Source organism: Chaetodon trifascialis, chromosome 14, assembly GCF_039877785.1.
Source record: "Chaetodon trifascialis isolate fChaTrf1 chromosome 14, fChaTrf1.hap1, whole genome shotgun sequence".
NCBI classification, from domain to species: domain Eukaryota; kingdom Metazoa; phylum Chordata; class Actinopteri; order Chaetodontiformes; family Chaetodontidae; genus Chaetodon; species Chaetodon trifascialis.
Genome location: NC_092069.1, coordinates 25,520,143 through 25,535,545, shown reverse-complemented (window position 1 = coordinate 25,535,545; position 15,403 = coordinate 25,520,143). Strand labels below are relative to the sequence as shown.

General features: G+C 49.3%; 1 protein-coding gene across 1 annotated transcript in view; it reads left to right on the top strand.

Annotated features, from left to right (window-relative positions):
• The window catches only part of syne2b (spectrin repeat containing, nuclear envelope 2b), a 105,034-nt gene that overhangs the window by 69,135 nt on the left and 20,496 nt on the right, over positions 1–15,403 (top strand). The window contains 19 exon segments of the mRNA XM_070978598.1: positions 1,361–1,606; positions 2,684–2,833; positions 2,976–3,152; positions 3,240–3,395; positions 3,519–3,656; positions 3,740–3,910; positions 3,998–4,131; positions 4,251–4,455; positions 4,805–4,987; positions 5,345–5,452; positions 5,939–6,093; positions 6,784–6,931; positions 7,008–7,102; positions 7,287–7,518; positions 8,025–8,219; positions 9,042–9,167; positions 10,338–10,493; positions 12,677–12,835; positions 13,580–13,746. Coding sequence (XP_070834699.1) covers positions 1,361–1,606; positions 2,684–2,833; positions 2,976–3,152; positions 3,240–3,395; positions 3,519–3,656; positions 3,740–3,910; positions 3,998–4,131; positions 4,251–4,455; positions 4,805–4,987; positions 5,345–5,452; positions 5,939–6,093; positions 6,784–6,931; positions 7,008–7,102; positions 7,287–7,518; positions 8,025–8,219; positions 9,042–9,167; positions 10,338–10,493; positions 12,677–12,835; positions 13,580–13,746 — 3,101 coding nt within the window.

The following is a 15,403-nucleotide window of genomic DNA, read 5'->3' as shown; positions in this document are numbered from 1 at the left end:
CAGCCGTTCTGGGACACATCAGACCCACATCAGCAGGCTCAACGTTCACATGCTTTATGCTCAGCTAATATCCTGATACATTAGCATTTTCACGCTAATGTTGTCATATGTTAGCAGGTATAATGTGATAAAAGCAGAGTTTGACATTTTGACAGTTTATCCGTCCACCCAGATGTGATTCATAGCCACTGGTTGTCTCAGGGTCACTGCTCCAGCTGTTATATGCCAAGAAATAGTCAGAGCACTTCACTTGAGTTTGCGAAACACACACACACAGTAAGAGTTGTGATGTAAACATCTTCCTCTCAGAAAGTGCAAACACTGTTTCCCAAAATGTCAAACTCACCCTTTAACATAATCCCAGCATGCTATGCTAATGGCCCCCATCTGTCATACTGAATATGTTAAATACATGCATTTTTTTTTTTGCATTCATGCCAGTTAGTCAAACTTTGCTGCTAACATTAGCGAGCTAACAGATTAGCACGTTAAGGTTTAAGTTCAAAATAAAAAAAATGGAAAGTCTGAAACTTTGTAAACTGGGTGTGTTTTGACATTTTGGGAAGTTTTCTGTGTCTGCCGTGAGGTGAAAACATGCCTGTTTGTCAGCTAAAGTGTTAAAAAGTTTGGTGTTTCCGACAGGAGCTGCGTAGCATTCTGCAGGCGAACGAGGCGCGCTTCAGCCGGACGCTGGAGGCGGGCCTGTGGCTGCAGGGGGCGGGGTTTAGAGGAGCAGGCGTGTCCACTGGCAAACTGCAGGCCCGCTGGAGAACCCTGCACAGGAAGGCGGAGCAGGAACGCATTAATGTCGACAGGAAGTGGAAGCTGAGGAGCAGGTGAGAAAACTTTCCCGCTGTACAGGTACGACTGAAACAAGATTTTAGAGAGATTGTTTATATGATAAAAATATAATTAAATTGTCAAATAAAATTGTTTTTAACGATAACATGCAACAAAACAGTTGAGACAACACTGTTCTGGTAGATTTGTCCATCAGATTTTGTTTTTTTCCACTAATAATCAGGTTTTTTCAAGACTCGGCTGTCCTGGCTGACTGGATGGGCGGGGCCAGAGAGATGATTGACCAATGGAGGCAGCTCACTGTCTCAGTCAATGAGGAGACAGGTGTTGAACAGAGGCGGGAACACTTCCTCCAGTTTGTGGTGAGACGGAGTCCAAAAAGGAAATAACATAAAAATAACCTGCATGAAGACGTTTAACTGTGAATTTTAGTTAAATGATTACTGACTGTCCCTTCATAAAAAAGGTTTTTTATTTATTTATTGCATTTTCTTTATTTTTTGCAAGTCTCTCCACCGACTGTGTCATCGTCACTTTTGTGGTTGTGTTTCTGTTTCAGGCCTTGATTAAAGACCTGGAGGCCAAATCTGGACTGAAGGTGTCTGTCATCGCTGCTGGGTCTCAGCTGGAGCGGCTGAGGGAGGCGGACGGAGACGCAGACAGAAATCCAGAGGACGGAGAGGCTTCGCTGTCCCAGGCCTCGGGTCCACATCTCTGCTCCGTCCAGTCCCGGCTCAGACGGATAGAGCTGGACTGGTCCAGTCTGCTGGACCGTGTCCCTGCTGTCCAACAAGCTCTGCACAAGGTCAGACGACCCCTGCTTTGGTCACGCTCAGATCCCTGCAGATGATGATGATGATGATGATGATGATGATGATGATGATGATGATGATGATGATGATGATGATGATGACCCCCCCCGTCAGCTGCAGCTGTGTTTTGTGTCAATGCTAATTAGCATGTGTTAGCATGCTGAGCCCAGCCTCACCTGCTCCGAGTCTTTTTATTCATTTTCATGAGGTGCTAAAGGGTTTTGAGCAGGATCACAGACATCCTGTCCTGGTTCCTTCGTTGGCCTTCGATGACAGAGGGATTGGAGGTTTTTGTCCTCCGTCTGTCTCTGAATGTCTTTCTCTCTCGGAGCAGTTTGGTATTCTGAAGCCACGCCACAGTCCTCCTGCCGCCAATTAGTTTTAAACATCCCCACTGTGCAGCACAAAGCCACCCTGAGGACTCTTCTCGCTCTTATTGGTGTGAAATCATTCTCCCCTCCATCCGTCCGTCCGTCCGTCCGTCTGTTCCAGTCTCTCCTCTTCTTCTGCCTTGCTGTCCCATCTTTCCAGCCTCCTCTCCCTCTTCTTCGTTCCCTCTCGTCTCCTCTTCCCGCTGTTCTTATTATTTTCAGCCCTCTCTTTCCTCCACCTCCTCCTCCTCGCCTCAGTTTCCATCTACTCCTCTGATTTATAGTCCCCCCCCCCGGCCTTTCATGCCCTCTCTCACCTCCTTTTCAAGTTCAGATTCAGTTTTAAAGCTTGTGCCACATAAATGCATCTCATACATCTTCCACAAATGAACCAATAAAGACCACAAAAATCACATTTTCAGTGTTTCTCATGTTGAAATGAAACATCTTAAGCTTTAATCAACATGTGGAGTCACGACAGACATCTGATATCCGCCTCATTCACAGCCTCATAACTTTATTTAAAGTCTCACGTCCCTCCTGAGGCTCTCAGGCTCGTTCTGCAGCAGCTGGACCTCCAACTGGCTCGTTTGAGGAGTTAAAAAAGTTCTTATTTTACATTTTCTTGAAGGTCAGAGCGCCGAAACACTGAACAGCTAGTGTGGGGGAATAAGTTGGTTTGTAACGATGTCTCTGCAGGGATGGATGGAGACTTTGTCCCAACAGGAGGCGCTGCTGGAGCTGCAGGTTTGGCTGGGAGCTGCCGAGGCCCGGCTGGAGGAGCATCGCAGCAGGATGAAAAGCAGCTCCACCAACACGGATCTGAGTCGCCTCCTGAAATACTGCAAGGTAGAAAAGATGGACGGCTGCGGATGGAAACGAACTCCTTCCTGGTTTTTGGTGCATCAGCTGAAGTTCTGACTGAAGAGTCCTGAAGTCTGTGTGCTTGTTTGTCTGCCTGACCGATTTTCTCCATCATCATTTGTCTCAGGAGTGTCAGGCGGAGATGTCGGCCCACGAGGCCACGCTGGACCACGTGAACCAGCTGCTGCACACATGCAGTACTGAGGACGTCCAGAGGAGGCGCTACGAACACAACCAGTTTGCAGAGGAGCAGAGTCGCCTCAACCATCAGTGGCTGGGTTTGCAGGAAAGCCTCAACTCTCAGGTCAGAAAACAGACATCAAGCTGTGAATGTGGATTCTCTGTAACAGACATGCAGTCTTTATATGCTGCTGCTGTGTGCGGGGCTCAGATCCAGCAGGTGGAGCAGGAGCTGAGGAGCAGAGCGGAGCGGGAGGCCCGCCTGCAGCGGATCAGCAGCTGGATCGCAGAGCAGAGCCTCTGGGTAGACTCAGCTCGGACACCCTGCAGCCAGGCGGAGCTGCAGAGGAGCGTCAGCGCCTCCCAGGTCAGAGGTCACGCCTGCACGTCTGTAGGAACCCTCAGCACAGCTGGACCCGACGCACCTGTTCAGGTTTCACGCTGCAGCCGTGAAGTCGTCACAAACAGCTGTTTTGTCTGTGTGTGTCAGGACCTCGAGGAGAAGACCAGGCAGAAGACTGCAGCTCTTCAGGAGCTGAAGGACAGACTCGAGGACGGACGAGAAAACTGTGATTTCGTCTCTCAGACAGAGGAATCCATCCAGGCCTGTGCAGCTCTCACACGACAGGTGAGCAACGCCGAGGAAATGTCCAAGCGACGTGTCCGATTGATTAATGTCCAGCTTTAATCGTCCCGTCTGTCCGTCCGCAGAGTGAGTCGGTGAAGCAGAGGCTGGTGGAGGTCCAGCAGCTGTGGGACTGTGTGGACAAGCGCCTGAAGGAGATGACGCTGAAGACGGTGAGGACGTCTCAGACTCTTCATCATCACAGCGACCCTCCGATCTGCCTGCAGGCCCACAGAGACCTCCATGAGACGCTGCAGGTGGGACTGAGCGCCTTGTCTTCACAGTGTCCAGCGTGCTTCATGTCTTTGTTTGTTCACTGACGGTGTTTGTCGTGTTGGACGCAGCGTCTTCACGAGGAGACGGAAGCTTCAGAGGCAGAGTGGGATGAACTGAGTCACAGCGTGTCCTCCCTCAGAGACGTCCTCAGTCCTGCTGCTGGCGTCCTCCTCGCCGAGCGGCTGGACAGAGAGAGAGACAGGTGAGACAGCCTGCAAGCAGCCACACCCACACACACACACACACACACACACACACACACACACACACACACACACACACACACATACACAGAGTCATAACCATCCTCCTGTCCTCCAGCTGGACCGTGGCGTCCTCAGCATTGGCCCAGCAGCTCCAGAGGAGTCGCGGCGTCCTGCAGGTCTGGGAGGTCTACGCCCGGCTGGCCGCGTCTTTGTCCCAGCGGCTGCAGACGCTGCAGAGCGACGTCGAGTCGGCGCTGAGCGGAGCGCCGACAGACGACGACACGGCGAAGCAGGTCGCCGTCAAGATCCAGAGAGTTCAGGTGAGAACGTTCAAAAGCAGGAAGTGAGAGAATGGACTGTCCTTGTCCTGCCGCCCCGATGTCCATCCGTCTGTCTTTCCTGACTTTAACTATTTTCTGTCATTGTGCATAAAAGTGCTCCTTTTTCAGTGGTTTTAATGGCGCCTGTACGTTTGCACAGTTCACTTTAAAACATTCGACCGGTTCTCTTTGTCGCCTTGTTGCTGCTTTATTTCTGTCTCTGAACAGATTGTTGTGTTTGGCGTCCAGGTTTTTGACTTCTGCTGCTTCAGCTGGCAGAGACGGTATAAATAGCCATAGAAACATGCTAATCCTCTTACTGCTTCGCCTGTTGGTCCCTCTGCTCCAGAGTCTCCTGCAGAGGACGGACACTTTGCAGTCCGACCTGGAGGGGGTGCTGGAGGCCTCCAAGGACTTGATTGGCCACCTGGAACCCTCAGCTGCCAGTCTGGTCCAATCAGAGAGCCGGTTGTTGTCACGTGGCGTCCAGCAGCTCAGCCGGTCGCTGACAGGGAAGCTGGGTCAGCTGCAGGTACGACTTCATGAATGAATGAATGAATGAGTCTGTGTGTGGGACTCAGGCTGGACCGCTTCTGTCCATCACACACAGTGATGACAGCTTTGACTGGAGGACGATGTTTGACATGAGCTGTCAGGTAAACAGGCTGATTGATTGAGTGAATGCTGCAGTTTGTTTTGCTGTAACCATTGACAGTGTTTCAGTGAGGACCTAAGCTCCGTCTCACAGGTTTTCATGCTCTAGGACGTGATTTAGGACACGCTGCATGTTGTCATGTGTTTCCTAACCTGCGACCTCAGCGCACTGAGTGCCACGGTGACCTATAAACGGCAGGGACGGCCGTGTGCCTTGTGTCATGTTTGCGTGTAGGAGGAGCTCGAGCGGCTGCAGGAGTTTGGAGACGTCCTGGAGTCACTGGAGAGGAACCTGGAGCTCTGGCAGGAGCGTCTGCAGCATGAGGCCCGGACAGCGGAGCAGGTGAGGCGCTTTATGAACGACGGTCGAGTTTTCCTCCACATTAATCCACTGAACGAGATGTTTTTGTGTTAATGTTGTAGCTGGAAACGTTTTTTGTTGGAGAAGAAAAGAGCAAAAGTGATTCTTTGAGCGACAGCAGTCTCATGATAACAGTCTTATTCTGTCTTGTATCGGGATAAAATCTTCTTCAGCACAAAGTCCATTTTATGTTATTCTGGAGCTTTTGATCACATCACAGGCTGAAATACTCACATCCAGCTGATACTTAAGACGTGTTAATTGGAGATTTTCTGCAGAATGAATGTTAGATTTTGAGAGGAGAAATTACAGAAGAAGAAATTAAAAGACTGAGAGAAGTCAAAGCAGGAGAGGACCAAACGTGGACAGGACAACACGGAGCCTGTGTGTAGCCTGTCCTGTTCGGGTCCTCGGTGATGTCCAGACTGTTGTGATCTCGTGATCTGAGACGCCACCATATGTTTGCAGTCTGGCCTCCTGGAGCTGAGCGGCCTGTCTGCTGACCTGGATGTGCTGAATGAGCTGAGCTGCAGCCTGACGCTGGGTGACGCTGCAGCACGCCGCCTGCAGCGCCTCAACCGCCGCTGGGCCGACGCCACCGCCAGAGCCGAGGAGGCCTGCAGGTCAGCGGACCTGCACAGAGTACATGAATGCATGAATGCATGATTACATGAAGCAGTGGGCTGAGAAAGTTCATTACACTGATACTCTGAGCTCCAACAACTGCTGCTTTTTTTATTTATTTTCTGTTTAAATTCTATTATTTACACCAAAAATATTAAGAAAATTTACTCCAAACACTAAGAAATGTTTTTATAGAAAAAATGCTGTTTAAATACAGAAAATATACTTTATAAAATAATCATTTTTGCACATTTTATGCCAAACGAGGAACCATTGAGCCTCATGTTTGTAAGATGTTGTACACAAATTTATTGTTAATTATCAGACTTTATTTTTAGATTTAAAGAGGAAGTGAGCAAGTTTTTACTGGCTCCTTGGGATGATTTTAACATGCCTGTGAAGTTAAAGACAGGGATATTGATCAGTGATTGGCTTCATGATCACCTGTGATGATAACAAACACTGAAAACTGACTGATTCTACATTTTGTACAAAACTCCTCTGAAAACCCTCCCAGTAACCTCAGTAAATATCACGTTACCTTGCTGTCACGCTACAAAGTGCAAAATGCAAAAGCCGTCGGTGTGTGAACGTTCACAAACGTTTGAGAGAAATGTGCACAAAGTGAAATAGTTCAGCAGAGCGTTGGGGTTCTGCTCTCTGACAGCGTTTTGTTTCCGGCCCTGCAGCGAGCTGCAGACGGAGGCGCTGAAGCAGCAGAGCTTCAAGCAGAAGTGTGAGAGCTGGATGTCTTTCCTGCAGAGGATGGAGGACAGCCTGGCTGTGGACGTGGCCGGCTCTTACGTCGGCCTCAGACAGCAGCTCTGCACGCACAAGGTATGGAACACGGCGAACACGCTCGCCGACGCGCCTGACTAACGCAGTGTGTGACCCTGACCTCCTGCCGTTTCAGCGCTTTCAGGCTGAGCTCTCCATCGGCCATCAGATCCTCCATTCAGTCATCACTGAGGCTCTCCACCTGCTGCAGAGAGGGGAGGTGGAGGACAGGTGAGGAGCATTTCTCACACATTTTCATTTGAATGACTTCTGGGTTTTAATCTGTGATGCTGCAGAGCAGAATATCGACAGCGTCACAGAAACAAATGGCCACTTCCTCTTAGCTGCTGATGTGCTAAAAGGTTAGCGTGTGTGCGTGTCTCATCTGAAAGGACGTTTTTATTAATATATCCAGGAGTGACTTCATCCTGAAGCTGGCCCAGCTCAGGGAGCAGTGGCAGGGGGCGGTGCAGCGGGCGGACCAGCGGCGCTCCCTGGTGGAGGGGCTGGTGAAGCACTGGCACCTGTACAGCCGCAGCCTGAGGAAGCTGCAGAGGTTCCTGTCGGACACGCAGACCCTGCTGCCCCCCACCGGGCCGGCCCGCGGCAGCCTGCAGCACCTACGGCGCTCCCTTCAGGACCTCCAGGTGAGGCGGGAATCAGGGACTTTAGAGTCAGTTCAAGAAGAAGAAGAAGAAGACAAGAACTGAGGGAGTTTTCTGATGCTTTTCATTAAAGAAATCATCATGAGGTAAATTTACAGGAACATAAAAAACTGGCTAAAAACATCAACGACCATCAAGGACAGAATGATATTTAATGTAAAAAAGCAGAAACCTCTGAACGAGATGACAGCGTCAGGATGCCGTGTTCACCTTTATTTCCACCTTTAATGCAATTAATGAGCCAGACGTCCCTCTAAAAGACGCTTTCACAGAGTTGATGGTCTGTAAATTGGTTCATTTCCATCAAAAGACAGACTGAAGAGATGAGGAGGAGTCTCCAGCCTGACTCTTCCTGAGCCTTTGATTAGCATGAGAAGAGATTGATCTGAGCTGATTGTGAGTGGATGCAGTAAACGGCTGCTCCTCGGTGAAAAGGAGCAGTTCAGCCCTCTTTGCTTGTCTCAGTGTCTTTCGTCCTCCGTCCTCAGCACACAGAGCTGCTCTTCCAGAGGTATCAGTGCAGTTTCATCCACACGCTGGAGGTCGGCCGGCAGCTCTTCTCCATGGGGGACGAGGAGACCCAGACCCAGCTGCAGACGGACCTGGGGACCCTGCAGGAGGAGTGGGACAATCTGCACAGCCTGCTGGGCCGGAGGATGGACCTTACCGAGGCCATCGTCAAGGTGAGCAGTGGCTGAGGTGATGCGTTCAGGAACATGCTGGTGGCGTTTTTCACTATAAGACAGTTTCCAGCTCAGTTTGCTCAAACGTTGGATGTCGTCTGAAGCTTCTGTGACTTGGATTTGTTTTGGTTTTGACTCCACTGCCTTTATTTTTCTTCACTGCCTGTGATGGTGTCAGTGAGGCTTTAACGTGTCTGGACTCTGACACCTCAAAGGTCCTGGTCTTGGACTTGGAACCAAAATTTAAAGGTCCAACCTGTAGAATGTAGGGGGATCTGTTGTTGACAATATCCATACTTGTGTTTTCATTCATGTAAAATCACCTTAAAACGAGCTCCTTTAGCATCAGAGGGGGCCGAATCCTCCACACTGAGCATTTAATGGAGCAAGAAATGTTCACGCTCAGTGTGTTTCATGTTCACAAATATGAAGTGTTGCTGCTTTTCTTTGCTTTATATCGTTGTAAATGTAATGTTTCTGGGTGTCAGTGTTGTGTCAGACTCAGGCAGTGGGGCTTTAGACAGAATCTGAATCAGAAAGTTTCGTGCAGCAGCCTCATGGCGTGAATCAGCTGCAGGTCGTCTGATGTCCATTCAGCCTGGACGGACACCTGTCTGACTGTAGGTCTGGATCCTCCGTCCTCCATCTGTCCCCTGTTGCCTCTGATGGTTTCTGTTTGCCTGAGAGCGGCCGAGTTAATCCAATCTGCTCTGATTAACGACATGTTTAGGAAGTCAAAGACAAACGAGTGGAGCGACTCTCTGATCAAAGCCAATCAGCTGTTTGATCTGTGTGACTGATGAGGTTTTTTCTGTACGTCAGAACTGGGGGCGCTGCGAGGCCGGACTCGCAGACAGCATGCTGCAGCTGAAGGACATGAAGACCAGACTGAACCAGTCGATGCCAGAGAGCGACGATGAGCTGCAGAGCGCCGAGAAATCCAACAAGGTACAATGAAAACACCGAAACGTGGAAGTTTGACTTGTTCTGAGGACACTGGCTAAATAACTTTACGTGTATAACTCTATATATAACTGTATATTTGGACTCCCTCTGATGACGTCCTTCTCTGCCTTTGAGCACTGACAGTCACCTCAGCCTCCCAAAGCAGCTTTAAGAGTCAACATGTTTTACATGTTGTGATGTTTGCACAGTTTGAAGCAGTGAAAACATGGATAACTGGAATAATCTAATCATTTGAAACCAGTTTCCGCCCAGATTACAGCCCCTCCCCGTAATGTTTGCACTGACGGCTGTAAACAGTCTTTATGTGATGACGCCACTTCAGAAAATCTTCCAGAAAATCAACACAAACACGAGGAGAAAAAGCAAAAGTGACGACAAATAAAGCAAGAAATCGAGTGCAGATGCTTTAAAATGATGTTTTAAACGTGTGATTTTCTTCAGGTTTTGACCCTTGATGAACTGACCCCTCGTGGAGGTGGTTCACCTTAATGATAAAACAAAGGGAACATGAAAACCTTCCAGTTTCAAGGCATTCTTACATATTTTACATCACATCTACATTTGGTAAAACTGCCTGTTTACTTCCTTGCTGAGGACAGATCGACACCACTGTCACGTGTGCACACTTCACATGAAGCCAGCAGAGGTTTAGCTTAGCTTAGCATAAAGACTGGAAGCAGGAGCAAACTGCTAGCCTGCAGCAGGAAGTCACCTCTGACAGTTCCACACAGAAACCCCCTGAAAGTGCTGCTGGAAGACAGCTAAATGCTGCTTTTAGAGACGAGTGGGAGGACAGGAGGAAGCAGGACGAGCTGCGAACAGACTCTGAGCCTTCAGGCAGTTTGTGGGAAACAAACACTTGAAGTTCCCACGGAGCAGAGCCAAGTTTGAAACAGGTTTGTCTCATAGCGTCCTCTCTGACCCATCAGTCTTTATCCTCCACCCCTGCCTCAGTCCCCTCCCCCTCCACCGGCACCCCTCCCCCGGCCCGGCCCGGCCCGGAGCCTGTGGCCCTTAATCCTCTCTCTGGGCGGGGAGAAAGAGAGAGGGAGAGGCAGAGGACGGGGCCGGCACAGAGACAGTAGGAGTAGCTGCGAGAGAGCGAGCATCTCTGACGCTTTGCTGTGCCGCTCGGTGTGTTATGGTATGCAGGAGAACGAGGACTCCCTGGAGGACTGGGCCGAGAGCCTGACGGAGCTGAGGACCATGAAGACGGATCTGTCCCAGTACATCATCGCCGACGACGTCCTGCTGCTGCAGGAGCAGGTGGAGCACCTGCACTGCCAGTGGGAGGAACTGTGCCTCAAGGTAAGTCTGCTGGGTTTGAGTCCCTCAGGTCATATCACAGCCCGTTTACCTGCTGCAGGAAGCCGCCTCTGCTGCTCGTGCTGATTGTTCACTAAGTGTCTGAAGTGTGAAGGTACTTTACTTTGTGCTTCTGTTTTAGGAAATCACCTCATTCATGAGCGTCTTTTCTGTCGTCTGGCTCGAATCAAACGCAGTTAAATCACTCAGGAGTGGAATTTACAGACTTTGCTGGTTCAGAGATTCACATGAAGTGCAGAGAGAGAGAGAGAACGACACTGATCACACAGTGTTTTCATCCTCAGGAAGCCATTTCTAACACCTCAACATGCATCTGTTTACGTCCTTAATCAGCTCATCCAGCTCTTCAGTGAAGCTTTATGATGTTTACAACAAGTCAACAAGACTGTTGTTCAAATGCAGTCTTCAGCCAGTCAAATCAAAGTGTTCCAGGCGTCTCGTGTCATTTCATGCACTTTTTCCCAAACGCAGCCAGCATGTTGGGCTCTTTTGGATCTCCTGACTTTAACCTGTGTAGCCGCAGAGCAGGGTTGGTGCTGTCCGTCCTGCTGGTGGGACGTTTATCTGATGCTGTAGGTGTGATTTAACTCACATCAACACAAGTTGAGTCACAGATGAGTTTAATAATCGCTGGTGCTGAGCTCAGTGTTTGAGAGCAGAAGGAGTTCACGGAAAGTGAACTTTTAAAACCTCCTTTTGGGCTTCCGTAGACGCAGCGAGCTGCAGGACTTGCTGCTTGTGGAGGGTTAATTATTGAAGAGCTGACCGCCTCTCAGCGAGTGTGTTTGTTTTGGGGCAGCAGCAGGTCAGGTGAGACCGTTTAGCTCCTCACACCTCTGAGCAGAGCGAGGGAGGCGACAGGCTGAATCAAAGTTTGTGGCCGAACAGCGAAGTCGAAGACGTGCGTTCAGTTCTCTCGTCCTCAGTTTGATCTGCATTCATCGCAGAGCTGCCGCTTTCTTTGTCTGCTCTGCAGTCATCTCTGAAAAGTCTAAGCCTTTAATGAGGAGTTAAGTTCGTAAATCTTGTGAGTCCTTTTCGGCCGATGGAGGAGGCCAGCAGGCCTGGGTGGGGGTGGAGAGGGCGGAGGGGCTTTGTGGGTTTGGGGGAGCAGATGGTGACAGGAGAGAAATGTAGTAATGAGCCGAGAGGCTTCAGGGAGCAGAGCTTTTGTATTGAAATGAGTTTGGGGGAGGGGGAGTCGCACTGATGGTGCTGACTTTCACTTTTACTGTCTGTGAGTTCAGTTTGTGGATTCTGCTGCTGCCTCGTCGTTCACGCGTCTCCTGTGAAGAGAAGTTTAGCGACAGGTGAGAGAAGGAAATCAGAAATCTGTCTCACAAAAGAGAAAAACAGTGTTTCTAAAAACTTCTATCGAGCATAAAACTGCAGTATGTTTTTGAAATGCAGCGTCTTCCTCAGCTCACTGTGGTGTCTCAGTGAGCTCAGTGCTGCCCCCTGTGTTCAAAGGAGGAAAGCACCAACTGCTGTTTTCACCCTTAAAATAAATCACTTTATTGATCCCCAAATTAAGATGTTAAAGACAGAAATAACAGCAAAAATAACAAAGGAGATGTAGAAAAAGAGTAAATAAAAAGATTCAGATTCAAAGAAAAGGCCGTCAGTGTGTCAGAACAACACGTCTGTGGTAAACATCAGGCCTGTGTGTGTACGCAGGTTTGTCTTCAGTGTGAGTGTTGCTGACAGTCCAACAGCGGCGGTTTAAGGCCGATCCCACAGTTAATTAGAACTAAACGAACACACGGCGGCTTTGTCTGCTGACGTGTTTCTGACCGACAACACCAGTGCTTTGTTTACGGCCGCTCTTCAGCCTCTCAGTGGCGCTCTTAAAAACACAGAGCACGGCTCAGAGTGCTTTGGTTTTGAGCATATCCTGTTATTTTGCTAAGCCTGACCCATTCTCAAGAAGTCTATGGAAAGAGTGCTTGAAGCTGTGTTTGAAACCTGTTGGTTTGTGGAGTTTTGACACTGCTGTTAGAGTCCAGTCAGCGCTCGATAAGCCAGCCGTCGTATTTCCAGGTTTTATCTGTCTTACACTGGTTTTACAGTCTGTCCCAGCTCTGTCCAGGTGAGCCTCCAGTAATGATACTAAACAGTGCGTCTGGCATTTTAAAGTGACGAAGCCTCTTTCGTTTCTCTGTCAGGTGTCTCTGCGTAAACAGGAGATCGCAGACCGTCTGAACGCCTGGATCATCTTCAACGAGAAGAACAAGGAGCTGTGCGAGTGGCTGACGCAGATGGAGAACAAGGTGGCGCACAACTCCGACCTCAACATCGAGGAGATGGTGGAGAAGCTCAAGAAGGTGGGAGGCTGCAGCGAAACCGCCGTGGTCACGAGAGATACTTAAACTCACGTTATAGTGGCTGAAAGGTCGGATTAGAGTCGCTTCACACATTTAAATCCTTCATCCGCTGATCCGCAGAGCTGATGATCAGTTTACTGTGTGAATGAGACAATCTGCCTGTTTATGCAGGAGTGGAAATGTATGAAAAATGACTTAGAAGCTTCAGAGAGGTTCTGCTTTTGGTCCCATTCGTCTGTGCAGGAGTTCTTAAACACTTTTAGTAGATGACCAAAAGCAGCTGATCAGTGTTTGATGCTTTGAATCCAGAAACAGGGACGTGAGTGTGTTTGTCCGTCTCTGAGCCGCTCTGTGTTTGATTGCTAAAGAGACGGCAGCTGCCTGAGCCTCAGCGCAGAGTTCACGGCCCCTTTCATTTGTTCTGGTGACGAGGAGGAGAAGGAGGGCGAAGGCTGCTATACAAACCCCAAACTTACTGCCCTGGCGGGGGGTTTAAACCTTTTCAGCCGCTGGGGTTTTAAATTTAGTGTCTTGCTCTGACACTTCGACTCTTGGCAGGAGCTCCATTACTCTGGCAAACTTCCAGTCAGACGTCATGATTTTCTGCCATAATGTTTTCCAATGAGTGTTAAATCCTTTTGTTTTTCATTATTGGCTTCCAACAATGATAAGGTGTCACTTCACTGATTTAGTGAACTGTGTAACACACCTAATCACTATGGTTTGAACCTGTGTCTCCATTAGGACTGCATGGAAGAGATCAACTTGTTCAGTGAGAATAAAACCCACTTAAAGCAGCTCGGAGAGCAGCTCATCACAGCCAGCAACAAGACGAAAGAGACGGAGATCAACGACAAGCTGAAGGACGTCAACGACCGCTGGCAGCATCTGTTCGACCACATCGAGGCCAGGTAGGAAGAGGAGGGATGTACTTCATTGAGCCTGTTAGTCTGTTGGTCCATCGCTTTGTTTCGCTGGAAAATATCTCAACGGTTGGATGCCTAGCATTAGCATGCTAAAATGCTTACGAGCTCATGGATACAGCGGGTTTGGTTAACATAGTCATGACCGAAAGAACGAGGTCCCGGATACAAGCGGCTGACATGAGTTTCCTCTGCAGGGTGGCGGGGCACTCCCTTAGAGATAGGGTGAGGAGCTCTGTCACCCAGGAGGAGCTCAGAGTAGAGTCGCTGCTCCTCCACATCGAGAGGAGTCAGCTGAGGTGGCTCGGGCATCTCTATCGGATGCCCCCTGGACGCCTCCCTAAGGAGGTGTTCCAGGCATGCCCCCCAGGAGGAGGCCCCGGGGAAGACCCAGGACACGCTGGCGTGACTATGTCACTCGGCTGGCCTGGGAACACCTCGGGATCCCCCCGGAAGAGCTGGGGGAAGTTTGGGCGTCCCTGCTCAGACTGCTCCCCCCGCGACCTGGCCCCGGATGAAGCGGGAGAGAATGGATGGATGGATGGTTAACATGCAACAAGGCATGCTAAATGTTTGCAAGATGGCATGCTCATGCTTCAGGTGCTGATACTGTTCAAACCCTTGTGGCTGCGAGCAGACTCTCACGGCTTCACAGCATGTTAGCATTAGCATTTAGCATGTTAACAAGCAACCTAAATGTTAAATATGGTTTGTTGATCTTGAGAATATGAACATCTGTTAGTTGTTAACATGCTTGCTGCATGCTAAGCAGAGCAGCGTTAGCATGCTTGGGGTTGCATTTAGCTTGACAATATTAGCGTTCACCTCCAGGCTGACAAAGTCCTGCTCGTGGGAAAGCTCACCTCCTTTTTTTATGTGTGTGGTTCATGTGACTCTGTTGATGAATAACCGCTGTGGTGATCACAGCAGCCTTGTACTTTGTACTTTTACCAGTTTCTGTTCCTCATAGGGAGCACAGTGATCCTCTCCCCTCTGAGAACAGAAGCTACAGCACAGCTGTTATTCTGCTGCGGCTGCAGATTAAAGCAGAAAAGCTCTGAGCCGACAGAGGATCGAGTGATATTGTTATTAATCCATAAATGCAGATCTCATTCCAGCACACAGAGGATAGTGTCTGCACGCTGGAAGCTGCTGAAATGTTCATGCATCGGCTTAGTGCCTCTTTACTGCTCATCCACATGAAGCAGCATCATTCAGTCTGACTGATCGGTGCGAGGTTGAGTTGATTTGATCGCGTCCCACGTCAGGAGGCTTCGGTTTGGACTGACCTGTTTTCTGACCACATTTAAAGGCAAAAGTTTTTACGCAGTCAAAGGCCGTCGCTCGAGTACAGCACTGCTTTTCAACTTGATAAAGCTTCAGGGTCATGAGGTCGTTAATGGGAGCTGATTTCTTTGGAATCACAAGATAGTTTTACCTCGTCAGACCTCTGAAATTATTATTCACGCAGAAAGTAAAGCAGTATATGGCAGGGCCTTCGTTGAAGGTTTCGAGGGGTCACAGGCGGGAAGTGTTGTAATTACTGGATCAGAGCTCGTTGAGAGGTTTTATTTTATTTGCATTCCCGTTAGCTTCCTCCATAACGGACTAATGTTCCAGAGCGAGAGGCCTTTAAACTGCAGCT